The 16,179-nt window shown below is 36.1% G+C and overlaps 1 protein-coding gene across 5 annotated transcripts; it reads left to right on the top strand.

Moving 5' to 3' along the window:
• Positions 1-540: 540 nt before the first annotated feature.
• LOC149575270 (uncharacterized) lies at positions 541-2,429 on the top strand. 5 transcript variants are annotated; one of them, XM_089812197.1, is made up of 4 exons: positions 541-685; positions 816-1,021; positions 1,251-1,694; positions 1,777-2,429. In XM_089812197.1, the coding sequence occupies exons 2-4, from the start codon at positions 884-886 to the stop codon at positions 2,113-2,115; spliced, it is 921 nt and encodes a 306-aa protein (XP_089668323.1). In that variant the 5' UTR covers positions 541-685; positions 816-883; the 3' UTR covers positions 2,116-2,429. The 5 variants fall into 5 exon arrangements, with proteins under 5 accessions (XP_089668323.1, XP_089668325.1, XP_089668324.1 ...); XM_089812199.1 differs by having other exon boundaries at positions 806-1,021; XM_089812198.1 differs by having other exon boundaries at positions 836-1,021; positions 1,777-2,378.
• The last annotated feature ends 13,750 nt before the right edge of the window (positions 2,430-16,179 follow it).

Below are 16,179 nucleotides of genomic sequence, written 5' to 3'. Positions count from 1 at the left end.
AGATCACTTGAGAGTATACCTATTGAGATTACTGATAGAATGGGATAAAGATGTGGAATGTCATTAATCCAATTCATGAGAAAATAAGTTGTATAAACTATTATTGTATTCTAAGCGAAAGTCAACAAACATGCCTAAAATAGAAGGATAAAAGATAAGAGTACATATTTTTCACCATTCTCATTATGAACTTTTTACGATATAGTTTAATTACCAGCATTCCTCTCTTTGGATGGGATGTTCCCTTCTTTGGATGGGATGTGCCTAATAAACTAAGTGAAAATGGATAAAATGTTCACAAAAACATAAGACTAAATGTTGAAATGTCTCTTAATCTTGAAAAATAAAAGAAAGTCATAATTAATATATATTTTTCTATTAAATCATCGACCAAGATTTAAACGTGTAGAAAATCATAACCATAACAAAAATGATCTTATGAATTAGCTCATCTTCCACCGATAAACAAAGACTTTTAACCGTAAACGAGATTACTATTTTCCGAACTACTATATATATTTAAAATCACGATGGAGTCGTAAATGAAGTATGCCCTCGGCGAATTAGTTTCATCTTTAATATTCTCTGCGGTCAAATGCACTTCTTTTTCAAACTGGAGGGAGAGGATCTTCTCAGGTGTCCAGAAGTTGGAGCAGAAGCTCGTTTTGAGAGCTGAAATAAATTTGTGAGAAAGCTAACTCTTTAACGCAAGTGAAAGTTTGTTTCCACAGTTTTCACAAAATCTTTTTTATTTAGGATTTTTCGAACGTCAAAATTTTCACTTCATCAGGTTTAATTTTTTCAGCCAAATATAGGGCCTTTGAGTTTAATGCAGGTAGTAGAGTTCCGGAAACTTAAGCTTTACAGTTGAATTACTGTTCAGATGAATAAAATTTCCAAAAATTCTATAATTTCTTCAAAAGTCTCAGCCAAATCAGGCCGAGGTTCTGCGAAGAAAGTGTCAGGGAATGTTATGGTAAATGCTCGCAATATCGAGAAAAAAGGAACGCCAAACCTTCCTGTAAAGCTCACCAAACCTTAAATATTATTTGATCTGATCTTTATGCATTTACTTTAAGATCAAATTGGAACAAAACATGAAATTTGCAAACATTTTTTACGGTTAAATCTTTATTATTTATTGATATTCTAGTACCGAATACTTTTATTCTGGATTGATGATAAATATTGTAAATATTTGCTGTTTTGAGCTTGGAAATGTTTAAATTACTTTTCATGAAAAATAGCAGAAAACTTCCACGGAGAGTGCTGGTAGCAACGGACAAAATGAGAAAATCTCTGAGGAAGTTGTACATGTGAAGAAACCTGATGTTTCTGCAGAGGCTGCTTTACCAGAAGAAAGCGTCATAACGGATGATGGAGGAATTGATGAGGACAAAGAAGTCATCTTTAAAGAAACTGAGAATGAAAATAAATTCTCTGCGCCTAACACTGTCTTCTTTCCAGAGCCCCTGAAAACGGCAGTCGAAAACGAATATTTACGAGATGAGCAGCTGACGGTAGAAAGTTCAGCAATTGATGAGAATAGCCTTGGTACTTTACAGGTTTATAGTTTTGCAGCGGCAAGCGACGAAAATGTTTCAGTGGACCAGGGAAATGCAGATCTGAAGACAGTAATCACAGAAATTGAGTCCCAGCCTCGGCTTTGGTGCACTGAGGACGACAAATCTACAGTAATAAATAAAATGAAATTTATGTTTGAATTTGATAAATTTGATGTTTTGTGATCTAACAGTCTGAAATTGTTACTTGCAGTTGGAAAAAGGATGCCGAATTAATGACGAAAAGCTGATTCCAAGTAATTTGGAGATCGCGGCTGCCATTATTAAAGCAGTACATGCTCAATCTGAGGCCAATGCGACATCAGGCATGCATGACGCAGTTAACCAAATAATCGATGCACCTGTGACCACGCCTGCCAAAGATCAGACAAAGATTTCTCCTACTGTGGCAGACACTTCTAAATCCATGCCTAGGATGTGTTTGAGCAAGGGTTTAGCTGGTGCATTGTCTGCCTTAGCAATGGTAGCTGTTTGTTTTGCAGTGTTGTCAAGTCCTAATCAAGGGTTTAATTTGGAACCACCGCCTACTTAAAAACTCTCCATTCATAACATTGTAGAGCTACCGATGGGGCTATGATTTTGTTCTGAAGAAAGTTCCGAAATCTACACGTCACAGATTGTTGTGGTCTATGAAGAATTTGCAATTTTCGAAATCCCTATGATTTGTTATGAGAATGATATTTTGTACTAACTCCTTCGGATGGTTTCCAGATCCTCGTCCTAATATTTTCGAATAATTCTTTCGGATGGTTTTCAGAACCTCATCCTAAATTTTAATGCCCTGAAGTTTGTTTCTGTCATTTGCTTATCCACATACAATGGACTAATTATTTGGCAGTTGCCACTAACGTGTCGGAAAGCACTATATATTTAATGACTATAAATTGATTTAGATTAATAAATAATAATTTTGATATTAGTATAAATGAAATGTTAAATTATAAAAGTAAATAAATGTAAGCTTACAAGATTAATAAGTTAAAAGATTAGTTAAATAAGACAGATAGAGAGGGATTCTAATGAGCTAACTATGTGATAAAACTACTTTTGTATATCGATGATCTCATTTTAATAGACAAAATAACTAATGGGTTGATAATATGTTTGAAAGCATTGGAAACCTTTTGTCATAAAGTGGGAATGCAAGTAAATGTTGTCACTTAGACCCTTGTCCAAAGCCTATGCATGAGGACAACCTAGTGAAACATGGAAACAACCTCCAAGCTGTGGGACTTGAACTGTGAGGTTGAGTCTCTGGAGAAGGCCGGCTTCCTCTTACTATCAGGATGCACCTAACTACTCTTAGAGAGGAAAAGGGAGAAGGAGAGCATGAAAGCAAATCTACCTAATCTAATCTAAAGAGGTGATGCACCAAAATAAAGTGTTCAAACCAATCTCTGCCCATATATGCACTATTGAACCAGAATGAAACTAAGGATATACACATTTAGACTTGCTTTAATCTAATAATCACATGCAGATTAGAAGACCAAGATGAATTACACAAGGAAAGGGATATTCACTTATATTATCATTCATGGATCCAAGGAGATACAGTCATGTAGATTATAGATTTCCACAAAACACTAGTGGAGGCAAAGAGGTCTTGCACTTTCACACTAATGGCCGAAAGAGATAAGACAGAAAATCATACAGTTCAGAGGCACAAGGTAATTTACACTAAGAATTGCAGAGCAACAGCAGAGAACAACAGAGCAAGGTCCGACCTGGACAAAATTTACAAAAATTGCTTTTATAGTTCAGGCATAACTGAGATTTTCCCTCCAAAACTGTCCTGCAACCACTACCATTAAGTCTTGCAAGGAACAATCATGGAGAAAACCTGATCTGGATGCGGATCCAGACGCAATGATTTATGATCTTGGTTGGAACAGGGCCTTGAGAAGACAGAAACGGCACCATTAAGCCATTCTGACCAGGTAGATAGATTGGATCGGAGGGATGGAGTGTTCTTCTGCATTTAGCATTAATTTCTTGGTGGTTGGAATTGATCATGAAGATCAGATTCGTGTAAAATCTTGGCTTTCCCCTGTTCCTGGCTCGTGAATCAACATGATCAGCAGGTCAACATAACCCTGGCACCGGGATGAGCCACGTGGACCAATCAATTTACCTCATTTTGCCACCTCGCAGGTCTCCCCACGGTTGACCATGCCTCTTCACTAACCGCGCTGGTTCCTCAAACTCTAACCGCGACGTTTCCCACTAACCACCAGCCACTAACTGTCAATGTTGCTTGAGCCACCAGGACACGTGTCCTCTCCCCACTTTCCTACATTTTTAAATTTCCTCGCATCTCCATAATGCGAGAAAGTGCTAATCGTTGATCTCCACGAGATCAACGATCGAGAAAATCCTTCGTGTACTGCGCTTGTTCCTACCCCAGGCCCATCGCACCTGACGCCACCTCAGCAATCCTTACCACACTAGGCAACACATGGCGTCGAACTGGTGATCCATAGAGAAACTGGTCCCGCAGAGACACGTGGTGACAAAGCATATTCTCGCATTATTTATCTTGCCTGCACCTTGATTTTGTGGAAAAGCCTCAGCCGTGGATCAGATCACATCGGATGGTGAGGGCTCATCAAGTACCTAGCTACAAGGAGGGCGGGCGAATGATGTCATTTGGGACACGTGCTCTCCACCTACTTTCTCGCATTTTTAAACTTCCTTGCACTTTGATAATGCAAGAATGCACCAACCCTTGATCTGTGAAGATTTGATGGTGCTCAGAGATCTGTAGAACTACATATCTAGTAAGCTAGATGGGCCAATGAGATGCCTTCATCGTACTCTGACTCATCTGACAACTGCCATGAAAGACCAGCTGTCGAGACCTTTTGAGAAAGTGGGCCCATGACGTCATTTGAGATAGGTGTCGTCAAACCGCTTCCCCACATTTTTTAATTTTCTCACATCTCCATAATGCAGGGAAGTGCCAGCCCTTGATCTGGGGAGATCCGATGGTGCTCGAAACATGCGCTCTTTGAGCCTGCATGACTACACTCCGTGACACCACCTAGACACGTATCAACAACCCACTTTCCCGCATTGTCAGAAGGTCTGACAAAGCTCAGAATGTGAGGAAGCAGGCACCAATAGAATTGCCAACTCAGCCAGCACCTGTTCACCTTGCGGCCCACAAGATGGAAATGGACCCACCTGCCACGCATCTTAAAGGGGCTTTCCCGCATTATTTAAGGGTCTCGCATCTTGATAATGTGGGGAAGTGGGGAACCATAGATCATGGAAGATCTAATGGCACAGAAAGTTGCAAGCTATGGAAATCAAACATAAGGTTTCATTGTTCAAATTTTTTTGATATTTCCTGGGCATTAAAATAATATAAAGCTAGAAGTGGTCGTTGGACAGGCTGGGCATACAAATTTGAAATTTTGGCAGGAGACAAAAAATGGCAACAGTAAACACTAGTAGGACCAAAAGAAACATAAAGACTCCAATCAAGTTCCTTTTTTAAAGATATTCTTTGGAGATTCTAAATGAGTATGTATGTCTAGCCATCGATTTTGAAAACAAACTTGGTAAATGTGCAGAGCGGAAAGAATTCAAGAGGGTTGGAAATCATTGTACTCTTTACAAAAAAAAAGTGGGAATGCTGACCAATGGGATTGGAAGACCAAGAAAATGTTGTTTAGTCTACTAGTTACACTAGTGGGCCTTTATGAAGTGAAATTTTGGGCAAGAGCGTATCAGATTAAAAATGGAGACAAGTATAAAGAATTCAAAAGCATCTCATCATTACCAAGCTCAAAATTAAAACAATTGTTATTTAAGAGGTCTAATTGGCAAAAACAAATACATTCTCATTAGAAGCTTCAATAATGACCCAACTATTGAGATACCTAAAGAACTCCCAACATCTCGAAGAATGTAGTTGGCCTAAATTAGTCAAAGAGAAAGGACTAGATAGAAGAAAGAGCACATGGATGAAGCAAAACAAAAAGTGGATTAAAAAGGGGATGTTAACATTCAAGAGTGTCCAATTAACAATGAAAAAATAAAGAAACTTATACGAGAAAAATTTAGGAGTATCACATGGTCAAACCAAAACAGATGAAACAAATTAATATGTCAAAGACTTTAATCTCAGGAATGATCATTAAGAAAAAGCATTTATATGAGAAAATATTAAATGATAAGCAATGGTTGATACCAAAAGAAAAGTGGAAAAATGGCATGTATCTTGTTGTGATATGGATCCTAATCAGAATCAGAGGTTTATTCAAAGTGGTTTTCTCCTCATATTATTTCTATGCAAGGGGCAGCACCCCAAATGCACTCCCTGTCGCAGTACAAGGTGGGGTCGAGGGATTTTCGAAATAAAAAATGACCTTATATTGTAAAAGGCATCGGCTATTTTTTTTTTTTTATTCTAACCCTAATTTTGTAAGCGACAAAAAGGTTGTATAAAAAGGCTTAAAATTAGAGATTTTTATAATTTGTGTGATGCGAAAAATTGGTTTTTACAGCGGTATTGAGTTGTAAAGGATTGTGTATTGTAATCAAGTTGTAATCACTAGATAATAATAATAATATTGGACTTGTTGTTGGTGGATGTAGCCCAAGAATTGGGTGAACCACGTTAAATCGTGGTGTCTTTTGTTCTCTATTATGCGATCTACTATTTTTTGGTATTGGTTATATTTGCATGTAACTTTTATTTCTGTCTAAGGTTAATCCTAACATATCTATTTTGAAATATGAAAGTGGTTGAGACCAAACATCATTTTATCATGGAATGTTTGGCTTATAACAACATTAAATCCAGTTATATGGATACTTTAGATGCAAACAACTCAAACTATCTATTTGAAGAAAACCAATTATAGATAAAATTGTAAATCCAATGATCAAAATCCATAGTTGGAGAGAAATTTAAATAAGTTGCAATTGGTCTAAATGTCTTAACATACTAATCGAAGGTATGTATAAGTTTACAAGTTCCATAAGTTGCTTTAACCGTTATTAAAATTTTACATTTCATTTCATTCCAATCTTATTAGAGAGTAGGCTATTATAAGAGGATACTTCCACCAAGATCGCCATATCTCATATGGCAAGAAAAAAACCTTAAATAAAATGTGTTCACCATCTTGGTTGCTTGGTTATTTCTAGTCATCAAGAAACTGAAAATAAAGGAATTAGCGAGGCAACAAACAACCCATGCCACATTAGGGTTGTCATGGCCACTATTTGGTAGAAGAAAATAGATCAAGCATTGATTATGATAGATTCTTATACAGATTTGAATTTAAGGACATCCAATAAAACCATAAGAGGTTAATTTAGTGAAGGACAATACAGGTGGTTGAGAGTGAAGAAGGGGTGCCATAGAGCTACTCGCTTCCAAAATGGAAAATTTGTCAAAAGAGAAGGGCCAAGTTTGAGTATAATTTCCAATTCTTTCCAATTAAAAACTTGATGTATGTTAGAGGTTGATTTAGTGAAGGGCAATAGAGGTAGTGTGAGAGCAAAGAAGGGGTGCCACAGAGCTACTCACTTCCAAAATGAAAAATTTGTCAAAAGAGAAGGGCCAAGTTTGAGTATAATTTCCAATTCTTTCCAATTAAAAACTTGACAGTTAAGTTCATTAAGGCATATTAAAATGAGATGTCATTAAAAAAAAAATCAAAACAGTAGCTTTGGAACAGGTTATGGGCATCCATCTTATATGATGGAGGGGGTTGTTCCCTCAGATATTGTAGTTGGAAATGTCTTGATAGGCCACCCTTAAACAGCACACACTAAGGTAGAAATTAAGCTTGGAAAAGTCAATAACTTTGACTATTTAATACTTTTAGCCTAGGAATCAAGCCTTAGTGTATGATGTTTAAATCATCTCGTCTTGATAGAGATGTATGAAAAATATGGAAACATGCACGAGGTGTGTCATTTGTTTGACAAAATACTTCAAAGAGATGTTAACTTGTGGAATACAATGCTTGCATGATATACACAAAATGGATTTGTTGAAAAGTTTATGAAACTTATGAAGCAAATGAAATTGGCAATTTGTGAAGGAAAATTCGATAAACTTTTTCAACATCCATGTTGCCTACATATGCCAAAATAGGAATTTTCAAATAGGGTATTAACACACAACAAACCATGGAGGAAAGGTGTTTTTAAAATATATCCAAAATGTGGAATCAAGGCATGTAAATCACTTGACTAAATACCTAAAGAGATGTCATCTAATGGAAGAGAATGATTAGAGGGTATGCAAATTGATACTTGTCAGATGTGTGTTCTCAAATTACCATTAATCTAAAATAGTTCTCAACAAGATTAAGTTGAAAAAAGGTCATATTTTGCTTAACCGAATTAGGGAACATATCACATTCATCATACATAGCCATAACATTATCCAAAAGTAAGCTTGTTGCCACAGGTTGGGCTACCTCTTCCTTAGCATTATTCTCAACAAAAATGGGCATCGATGGCCTATCAGTGTTCTGTGTGGGGACCCTGGTAGCCTGAGGTGATCCTGCCACACTACCACCTCCACTGTGATGACTTAATGCTCTCCTATGTATCGGAGCTAGTTGTTGCATAGTACATGTAAGCTACCGAAGTGCAGTAATGATATTAATTTGTCCATCTCTAATAGTGCACAAGGTCTCCCTCACTTCTCGTTACTATTAATTAGCATTGTGAGCCATTTGAGTGACTTGTACCTATTCAACTTGTATGCTTGTCTCAAAGGTTAGCTCCTGATCAACTATGTGAAGACCCTACCTATTCAAGTCGAATGTGAATAAAATTATATGGCTCCCTATTCATGCCTATCTGACATTTTTCTTGTTTTAACTAGTCTGCAATTCCAATAGTTTACCCACAAGTTGGCAAGTCCAATGGCTCTAATACCACTATAAAGATCTCAACTTGTATAATACTAGCCTAAGTTAATAACACCGACAATAACATCAGTACGGGGTCGATTTCTCTCAACAAGCATAAAAAATTTCTCGCAATATAACTGTAACAACAATGAAGTAATGAGGATATTTAGAAGTTAAGTTCGGAGTTTACAATATATTCCAAACAAACATCCAATCACATATTTGAACTCTTCCTCGTGTTTCTCATTTCATAAGGACTTATGCAAACAACATGTTGTCATATCACACATTCACCCAATGTTTGAACTACAGAACTAACATTTAATGCAACAATGGACATATAAGAAAATATATATATTGAAACTTGATATTTCCATGAGAGAATTGGCAGTTTACATAATCCTAGGTTGGGTTGGTTAAGTGTCATGGAGTTCTTGGTGTTGTCGATGATCAGACTAGTGGACTGTCATATCAAACCTGTTCCTTATCGAGCATGACATCCTGTCAGCCTATGGTCAAGTTTTCCCATGCTTCCCATGCTTGTGATTGATGCCAACATACTTGGAATCATCATGTATGTCACCTGTATCATGCCCGAGTTCTCCTTATGATAACTAAATACACATGCCTCATTCTCTCTATGGTGAAGAACTAAATCCCTCAATGCCACTAACTCCTACGTTGCTAGCCTGCACTACTACATCCAATGCCTTTATCGACTGAATGACTTCCTACTACACTATTACATGAAGTGAACTCCTCACCTTGCAGTTGGATTCCGCAACCACTAGGTAGCAACTAACAAACTTCTCCCTGTGTGTGCCTTCTTCAACCAACGTACTCCTAGTACAGACCAATATGAGCGATATATCACCAAACAAACTCCATAAGAATGAAGTCTCCAATGAGAAGATAGGGCTATGTCCAGCTCCTCACACTTGCCTTCAGGGGTTTCATCCTCAAGAGAAATCAGTCACATTTAAGCAACCTTGTCTTTTTTTTAAACAATATTATATTTCATGGTGTCCATCCCAAGGAAGCTCATTGCTTTTATAACCATATGAGGGGAAGTACAAACAACTAAGCAATGTGGGATAAAAGTCATTTTCATCTTTTAGTCACTTAAGTTACTTTTGTTATAAAATTACTTTAAGTCATTAAGTAACTTTATAAATCAACAAAGTAAAGTGACTTAACTATAGAAAAGCCCCACAACTTTAAATATTTTCCCAACAAAACCAAATAAATTCCTATGACTAGCTGGCATCCTAAAGATTAATGTCATTAGCCTAACTGGATGGAAAGATAGACCAACAAGGCATAGTAAGGCCTAGCACAGAGAAGGGGACATTACATGTAGGTTATTACACTTGGGTGATCCCACAATAATGGGTTCCACTTTTTGACCAATTTTGACACTGAAATCAATATTTTTGCAACAAACGTCACATTCAAGTGACTATATCTCCAAAACTATAAATAATTTCAAGATGACATAAACTAGTGATTTTGAATACCTTGTTCCTACTTTGTAACTATATTTTTTAATCTAAAAAAAAAAAATTTATGTCAATTTTTTTTATCTCCTCTGAAAAGTGGTACATAATAAAATTCAATATTTTAAAGAGTGATAGTCCGTTTGACACACATAAATTTTTTTCTAAAAATGATAATGAAGTAATTCTTTTGGCGTTGGATTTGTAACATCAATATCCAGTGTCTGCATTTGGTTTGATTTATTTTTGTTGAATATTTTATAGTTTATGAAGTTTTGAAGTGACATGAATCGTAATTTAGACATACGTTCCGTTTGACACAGATAATTTGAAGTCAATTTATCATAAACCTAATTTTTTTTTTTTGAATAGTAAGGTATCTCAATAAGCTAGTGCCTACATATTTTTCAAAAAAAAATTGACCTAATTTACTAATTTTCCCGAAGTGTCGAAGTTGGTTGATGTTCAATCAGTAATGAACCTATAATGAGTTAAACTCATATTTGAAAGTCTTAATGACTAAAATATGTATTAAAATTATGGTCGTTGGAAAGCTTTCTCTGAGCAGCACATTTTGACATTTTTTATTTTACAGTAGGAGATCATTCTCCTACAATTATGGGAGTCAAAAGAGCAAAAAATTAAAAAAATTATGAAAAATGAGTTCAAATTTTCCTAATTTTGAGCGTTTGCTCAAACACAGTGTTCGAGCGAACATATTATGCATGTTCACACGAACACATGTTCAGGCGAACATGTTCGTTGCACTTTCACGATGGCCAAAAAAATATCTGGCTATGTTTGTGCGAACATAGCTAAAAATTTCGTGTTCGTGTGAACAATCAAAAAAGCCAAAAAATTATCAAAAATGGGCCCTGCGCCTACATGCATGAAACATCATTCTATCCGCGAAACAAAAACCACCATGTCTCACGTTTCAATCATTGATTGCAAATTTTCATTATAGACGTCATTTTGTGCCATCAATCTCCGTATTTAGTATCAACCTGATAGTGCATTGCAGGCCTGTCTTTGCCACGAATTTTGTCCACAGATAAATCGAAGGCAGGTGAGAGATTTCTCAATATTTGCAAATTAATATTCTTCCTATCTTCGTTCATGCTTTCATCAATATTTCTTATCTTCGTTCATATTTAATTGAATTTTTTAATTTATAACTTGAATTAATAAAAAATATTTAATTTTATTTTCAAATCAAATTCATTCGATAAAAATAAATGTGTCATAAGTCTTTATGAATTCTCAATTTCTATAAAGAAATAATCTAAGGTTTTCATTTCCTTCTAGAACATAGATTAGATGATTTTGTGTTACTAATGGCCTCCTTGCAGCATGTGGCAATTGTGGGATGAAGACATCATCATAACAAACTACTAATGTTTGCTTTATAGGACGTTGTCGAAGACCATTGTGTGTTTGTCAAAACCATGTGTGGATTTATTAGATTAAATAACACTTCGTTTGGTGCTTAAAATGAACTTTTTATTTTCTGCCTAGCATATTTACAGTGTTTAAATCCCTAGGAGTTGCATTGGACGTATCCTCTCCCCTCGCCATTCATGGATCTTGGGTGTAAGAGAAATCCATGTAACTTCTATAGGAAGCCTGCCTTGGACCAAGATACTCGATATTGGGTATGCCAAGGGACGACCTCAGAGCGGTAACAGGCCAAAATCCAGGTCAACGTTCCAACTGCTATATAAAACTCAATTACGGTGAAAGTTGTGTCAGCAGTATTGCTGAGTGATAGCTCTCCTCCAGTATCCTTGTGGTGCGTCAAACCCTGGTTCTCGGGGCTGGGAGACCTTCTGAGGAAGTTTATCACTCACTTGCTGAATGGAATGCCCTTACTAAAAACCATGTTTTAGTGGCCAAAATCCTTTCTATCCACTGGCTCAAGGGGTCACCCATGCTCGTGAAGACATCCTACATTCTCGCGGTCCTTAGTAGAGACAACAGTCCCTTGGGAAGTCATGCCCCTTAGGAAGCGGATCTTGGTAGCCCCGAGAAGTGAGTGCACTGTAAGGGGGAGCCTGTGGTGCCAAGGTCCTAAGTTGTCCACTCTGGATAAGCGTGGCTGAACTTTGGTTCAAGTAGGAATTCAGTGGATACAGTCCTAAAGCCTAGGTTGTGGTGTGACTATTCACTTTTAACAACAGCTATTCTTGTCTTAATGTGTCTTGCGTGTGTGTAAAACATAATCAAGATAAAAGCCAACATTCAAATTTACACCTTGAAAATTTGCAAAACCTTGTCAAAAAATCAAACATTGTCAAAACATTACAAACTTTGGTTCAATACATTCAAACCTTAGAAAACATAGCAACTTGTGCTCCTAAACATGCTTGGCAAAACATAGATTTCACTCTTACATAGCATCCACTTGCATTCTTCATAGTTTGAGCCTCATACTTGCATCATATAGACTTCATATAGCACCTTTTTAGTATCCCTCATATTCACATTGCAATCATTAGCATTTAAGCTTGCATCCTTTGCATTTCACCTCAAAAATTATCACTTTGCATCTTCCATCTTGCATCTTTGCATACCCAACCCTCATCTTGACTACTTTAACCATCATTTCGGATGTCCTACACATCATTTTGAGCATTCATTTCGAATTATCTCCTTCAATGTGTCTCTCCCTCACTGCTCTCTCCCTCTCCCACACACACGCAAACACTATTTACTTGTGTCTCATTTTTATATTCATCCCTCCATCTCTGTCTACCCCTTTCACTTCTCTCATCACCTATCCATTTTTTTCTCCACATACGCCTCTTCTCTATATCCATATTTCTTCTCCATCTCTCCCTTTATCCATCTCTATCCCTATATATCCCTCTCTACCTTCTCTTAGTTATATATTTCATTCTCACTATCTTTGTTTATCTCTTCCTTTTATCTCCATATCCCTCTTCTTCTCAATCCCTTCACCAATTGGGCTTTTTCTCCATCTCTATAGAGGCGCTAGTAAAGTTTGACCCATTTTTCAACAAAAAATTTGGAAAACATAGCTCTTAGAATTGCCTTAGTTTCAGCCCAGCTTTCCAACTGCTACCTATGTCAAGGTAGATTTGGCTTTGTCATTTTGATCTTATCTTTTTTTGTCATTTTTTTGATCAAGATCCAAAGTCTATTGTCATAACATTAAACTCTTAGGTTAATACCTTGTAAAGATTTCACCTAAGTTCAAAAAACCTTATGTATACTGAGCTATCATTAGCATAATCATATTTCTAAATGTCATTTTTGACTTACCCTAGTGGTATATCCCCCTCATATTGCATTTTTCAAACCCTAACATCATTTTCACTATCAAACCCTATCAAATTGTCCATCAACCAACTTGTCTTCTTGATCACCTATCATCATTTTGCATAGCCTAAACGTCATTATCAACCCTAGGAAACCATCCCTTGCATAGTCCACTTGACCTACCTTTAACATCCTTACCAAGTCCAAAACATAACCCTAACCTTCATTTTGCACATCATAATCTTCATCTTGCATACCTTCAAAACGACACCTTGCATTTGCACTTGCATAACATCCCTAGGACATTTGTACTTTGCATATCAAAACCCTAGGTCATTTAACATTTCCTCACATTGCATAATATCTCTAAACACTTAAAAATATAAAAAACACTCATATCTTGCATACCCACATCTTAATTATCAAGTTTTGACCTCTTTTATCAACTCCAACCATGTTTTACCAACTGCACACTTCATGGGCGCAGTTGGTAGTTTCAAGGAGCACTTGGTAGTTTTAGGGTGCACTTGGTAATTAGGTGTTTCATTCTAGGTTCCAAAACCCTAATATGCACTTCCACACCTTGCATTGCATCCCAAGACCTTAAGAAACACTCTAAATCACTCAAAACACTCAAAATTTGCATTTTAAGAAACTTTGGAGCTGCATCATTTGCAGAAAAAAGAAGGACATGGGAGCTACAAATAAAAGAGGGGGTTTCTAACCTTGTGTTTACTTTTTTTTATTAGTTTGGCTTTCATGGTATACTAGTGGGTGTTAATGTATGTTGATTGAGTTTTGTGATTTCTCATAGTATATTATGCATTTAACCCATTTTTCTAGTCCTACAATAAGAACAAAAAAATTAAAGAGACAAAACAATTATATATTTTATAAGAAAGGAAAAAAAATTTAGGACAAACATTATAGTATTCATACCATGTTATTTGTTTGTGATTCAATGATGGCTTAAGAAGGATTTGGTGCTTTGCTACTTGTAAAGAATGCGACTCACAGATTTTAGTCATATAATGAAAAATATTTATGTCTTGTTGCAGACGACTGCATTCTATTGATTTCTGTCAAATAATTTAAAAGTACTGACAGCGACAGACAAATCTGTACAGTGATTTTTTTATTTGGTTATTCGCACGAAATTTATCTTGAGGCAAGGGATAAAAAAAAAAATTTGATTTTATAATGGGAAACAAGAGAGGAAGGCAAAACAAATATGCAAGGAAAAGATCTGATGAAGTAGAACAAAGAAATATTCAGAAAACTGTGGCACGTTATCATCGAATTAAACAAGGTGAAGGAAATGTTGAAGAAGGCTCAACAGAATTACAAGTAGTGCCTATGGGAGAGAGGTCAGGAACACTCCCTACAGAATCTCAAACAATGAATGTTGAAGAAGGTTCAAGATCAGTCCCTACAGAGGTTCAAATAACAGAAGTCGGAGAAGGGTCAGAATCTTTCCTTGTTGAATCTCAAATAATGGATGTTGGAGAAGGCTCAAGATCGGTCCCTGTAGAAATTTCAGTAACAGAAATCAGAGAAGGGTCGAGATCAAGTGCAGGAACTAGTATGGATGAACTCTTAAATATTGTCCAATCTGTAAAGTATCGTATTTCTCATAAGAATTTAGATCATTTACTTAAAATGGATGTAGATAAATTGAGAAAACTTGCAGCTAGTGTTCAACCATTAAGTTTTTCTAAGAGAAGGTCAATGAAGAAGAAGATAAGAGAAATTATGACTCAATTTGATAATACTGAAACACTTGAACAAGCTCAGTTGCTTTCACTTTTTCTTACACAAAAAAAGTTGCAAGAGGCATTGAAATTGTTAGGTGTAAACACAACATCAAAAAAGAGAAGATTTTCTAACATGCAAACTAATTTGATTGAAAATGTTAAACAAGGTTTGAGAAACATAGGAAAACACTCTCGAACTAAAGATAAGTTTGCGGCAAGAAAAGTGATGTTGATGTCTATTGTAAGTAAGAATATGACCCAAAATAGACAAATATCTTCAATTTCGTCTGAAATGGGTTTTAGTAGGAAAACAATGAGAGAATATGTTAAGAGAAGATTAATCGTGGATGACAGTACTATGGAGGGCAAGTGGGCAATCATGTGTAGAGCACCTTGTTCTGATAGGATTGAAGAGTTATTAAAAAAATTAATCATATCATTTTGGATTGATAACACTCGTCCTTCATCAAATAGTAGAGATGTTATCAGGCATAGGATTTCACCTGGTCAATATGAACATCATACAAAACATTGGTTGGACACAACACAGCATGAGTTATATGTGTCGTTTTGTAGTCAACATCCTAATGTAAAAGTTGGGCAAACATTGTTTGAAAAATTGAAGCCATACTTTGTGAGGTCAAACAAAGTGTTTGAAACGTGTTGTTGTCGTCATCATATTGAGTTTGATCTCCACTATCAGGTATTTCGAAAGTTTGTAGAAGACACATATGGTTTTCATGTTGCTCCTCCTAGTAGGAGAAGTGAGTTTATATCATCCATTTTGTGTGACAACATAGATGATCCAGCTGGTCAAATAAATTGCATCAAAGGATTATGTGAAACATGTGGTGAATTGGCTCTATTTCCTTTGAAAACTGAAAATATTGATGTAACAAAAATATTGAATTGCAAAATTTACAAGTATGTCAAGAATGAAACAAAGTTGGGGAAAGAAACAAAAAGGTTGGAATATGTTGAAGAGGAGTTTCCTGTTCTAACATTTATGGACAGATTTAAGAAATTGATTCAACCTTATATTTGTCATGCATTTTTTGCAAAGTGGCAAGCACAACAATTTCAAACTCTGAGAGATAATTTTCCACTTGGAACAATTGTATCAGTTCTTGATTTTGCAGAAAATCGCTCTTCTATTGGAAGGTTATGCACATACCCT

This window comes from Cupressus sempervirens, chromosome 2 (assembly GCF_028749045.1).
Source record: "Cupressus sempervirens isolate cs-2001-9-10 chromosome 2, ASM2874904v1, whole genome shotgun sequence".
In the NCBI taxonomy this organism is placed as follows: domain Eukaryota; kingdom Viridiplantae; phylum Streptophyta; class Pinopsida; order Cupressales; family Cupressaceae; genus Cupressus; species Cupressus sempervirens.
Note: the sequence above shows the minus strand (reverse complement) of the source record. Positions and strands in the feature narration are given on the sequence as shown.

Bases quoted from the DNA above. Each gene is read 5' to 3' on its own strand.
- LOC149575270 (XM_089812195.1), top strand. From the start codon at position 884: ATGAATAAAATTTCCAAAAATTCTATAATTTCTTCAAAAGTCTCAGCC. The intron at 1,022-1,247 runs GTAAAGCTCACC...CATGAAAAATAG, and splicing joins AAGGAACGCCAAACCTTCCT to CAGAAAACTTCCACGGAGAG. The intron at 1,695-1,776 runs GTAATAAATAAA...TGTTACTTGCAG, and splicing joins CTGAGGACGACAAATCTACA to TTGGAAAAAGGATGCCGAAT.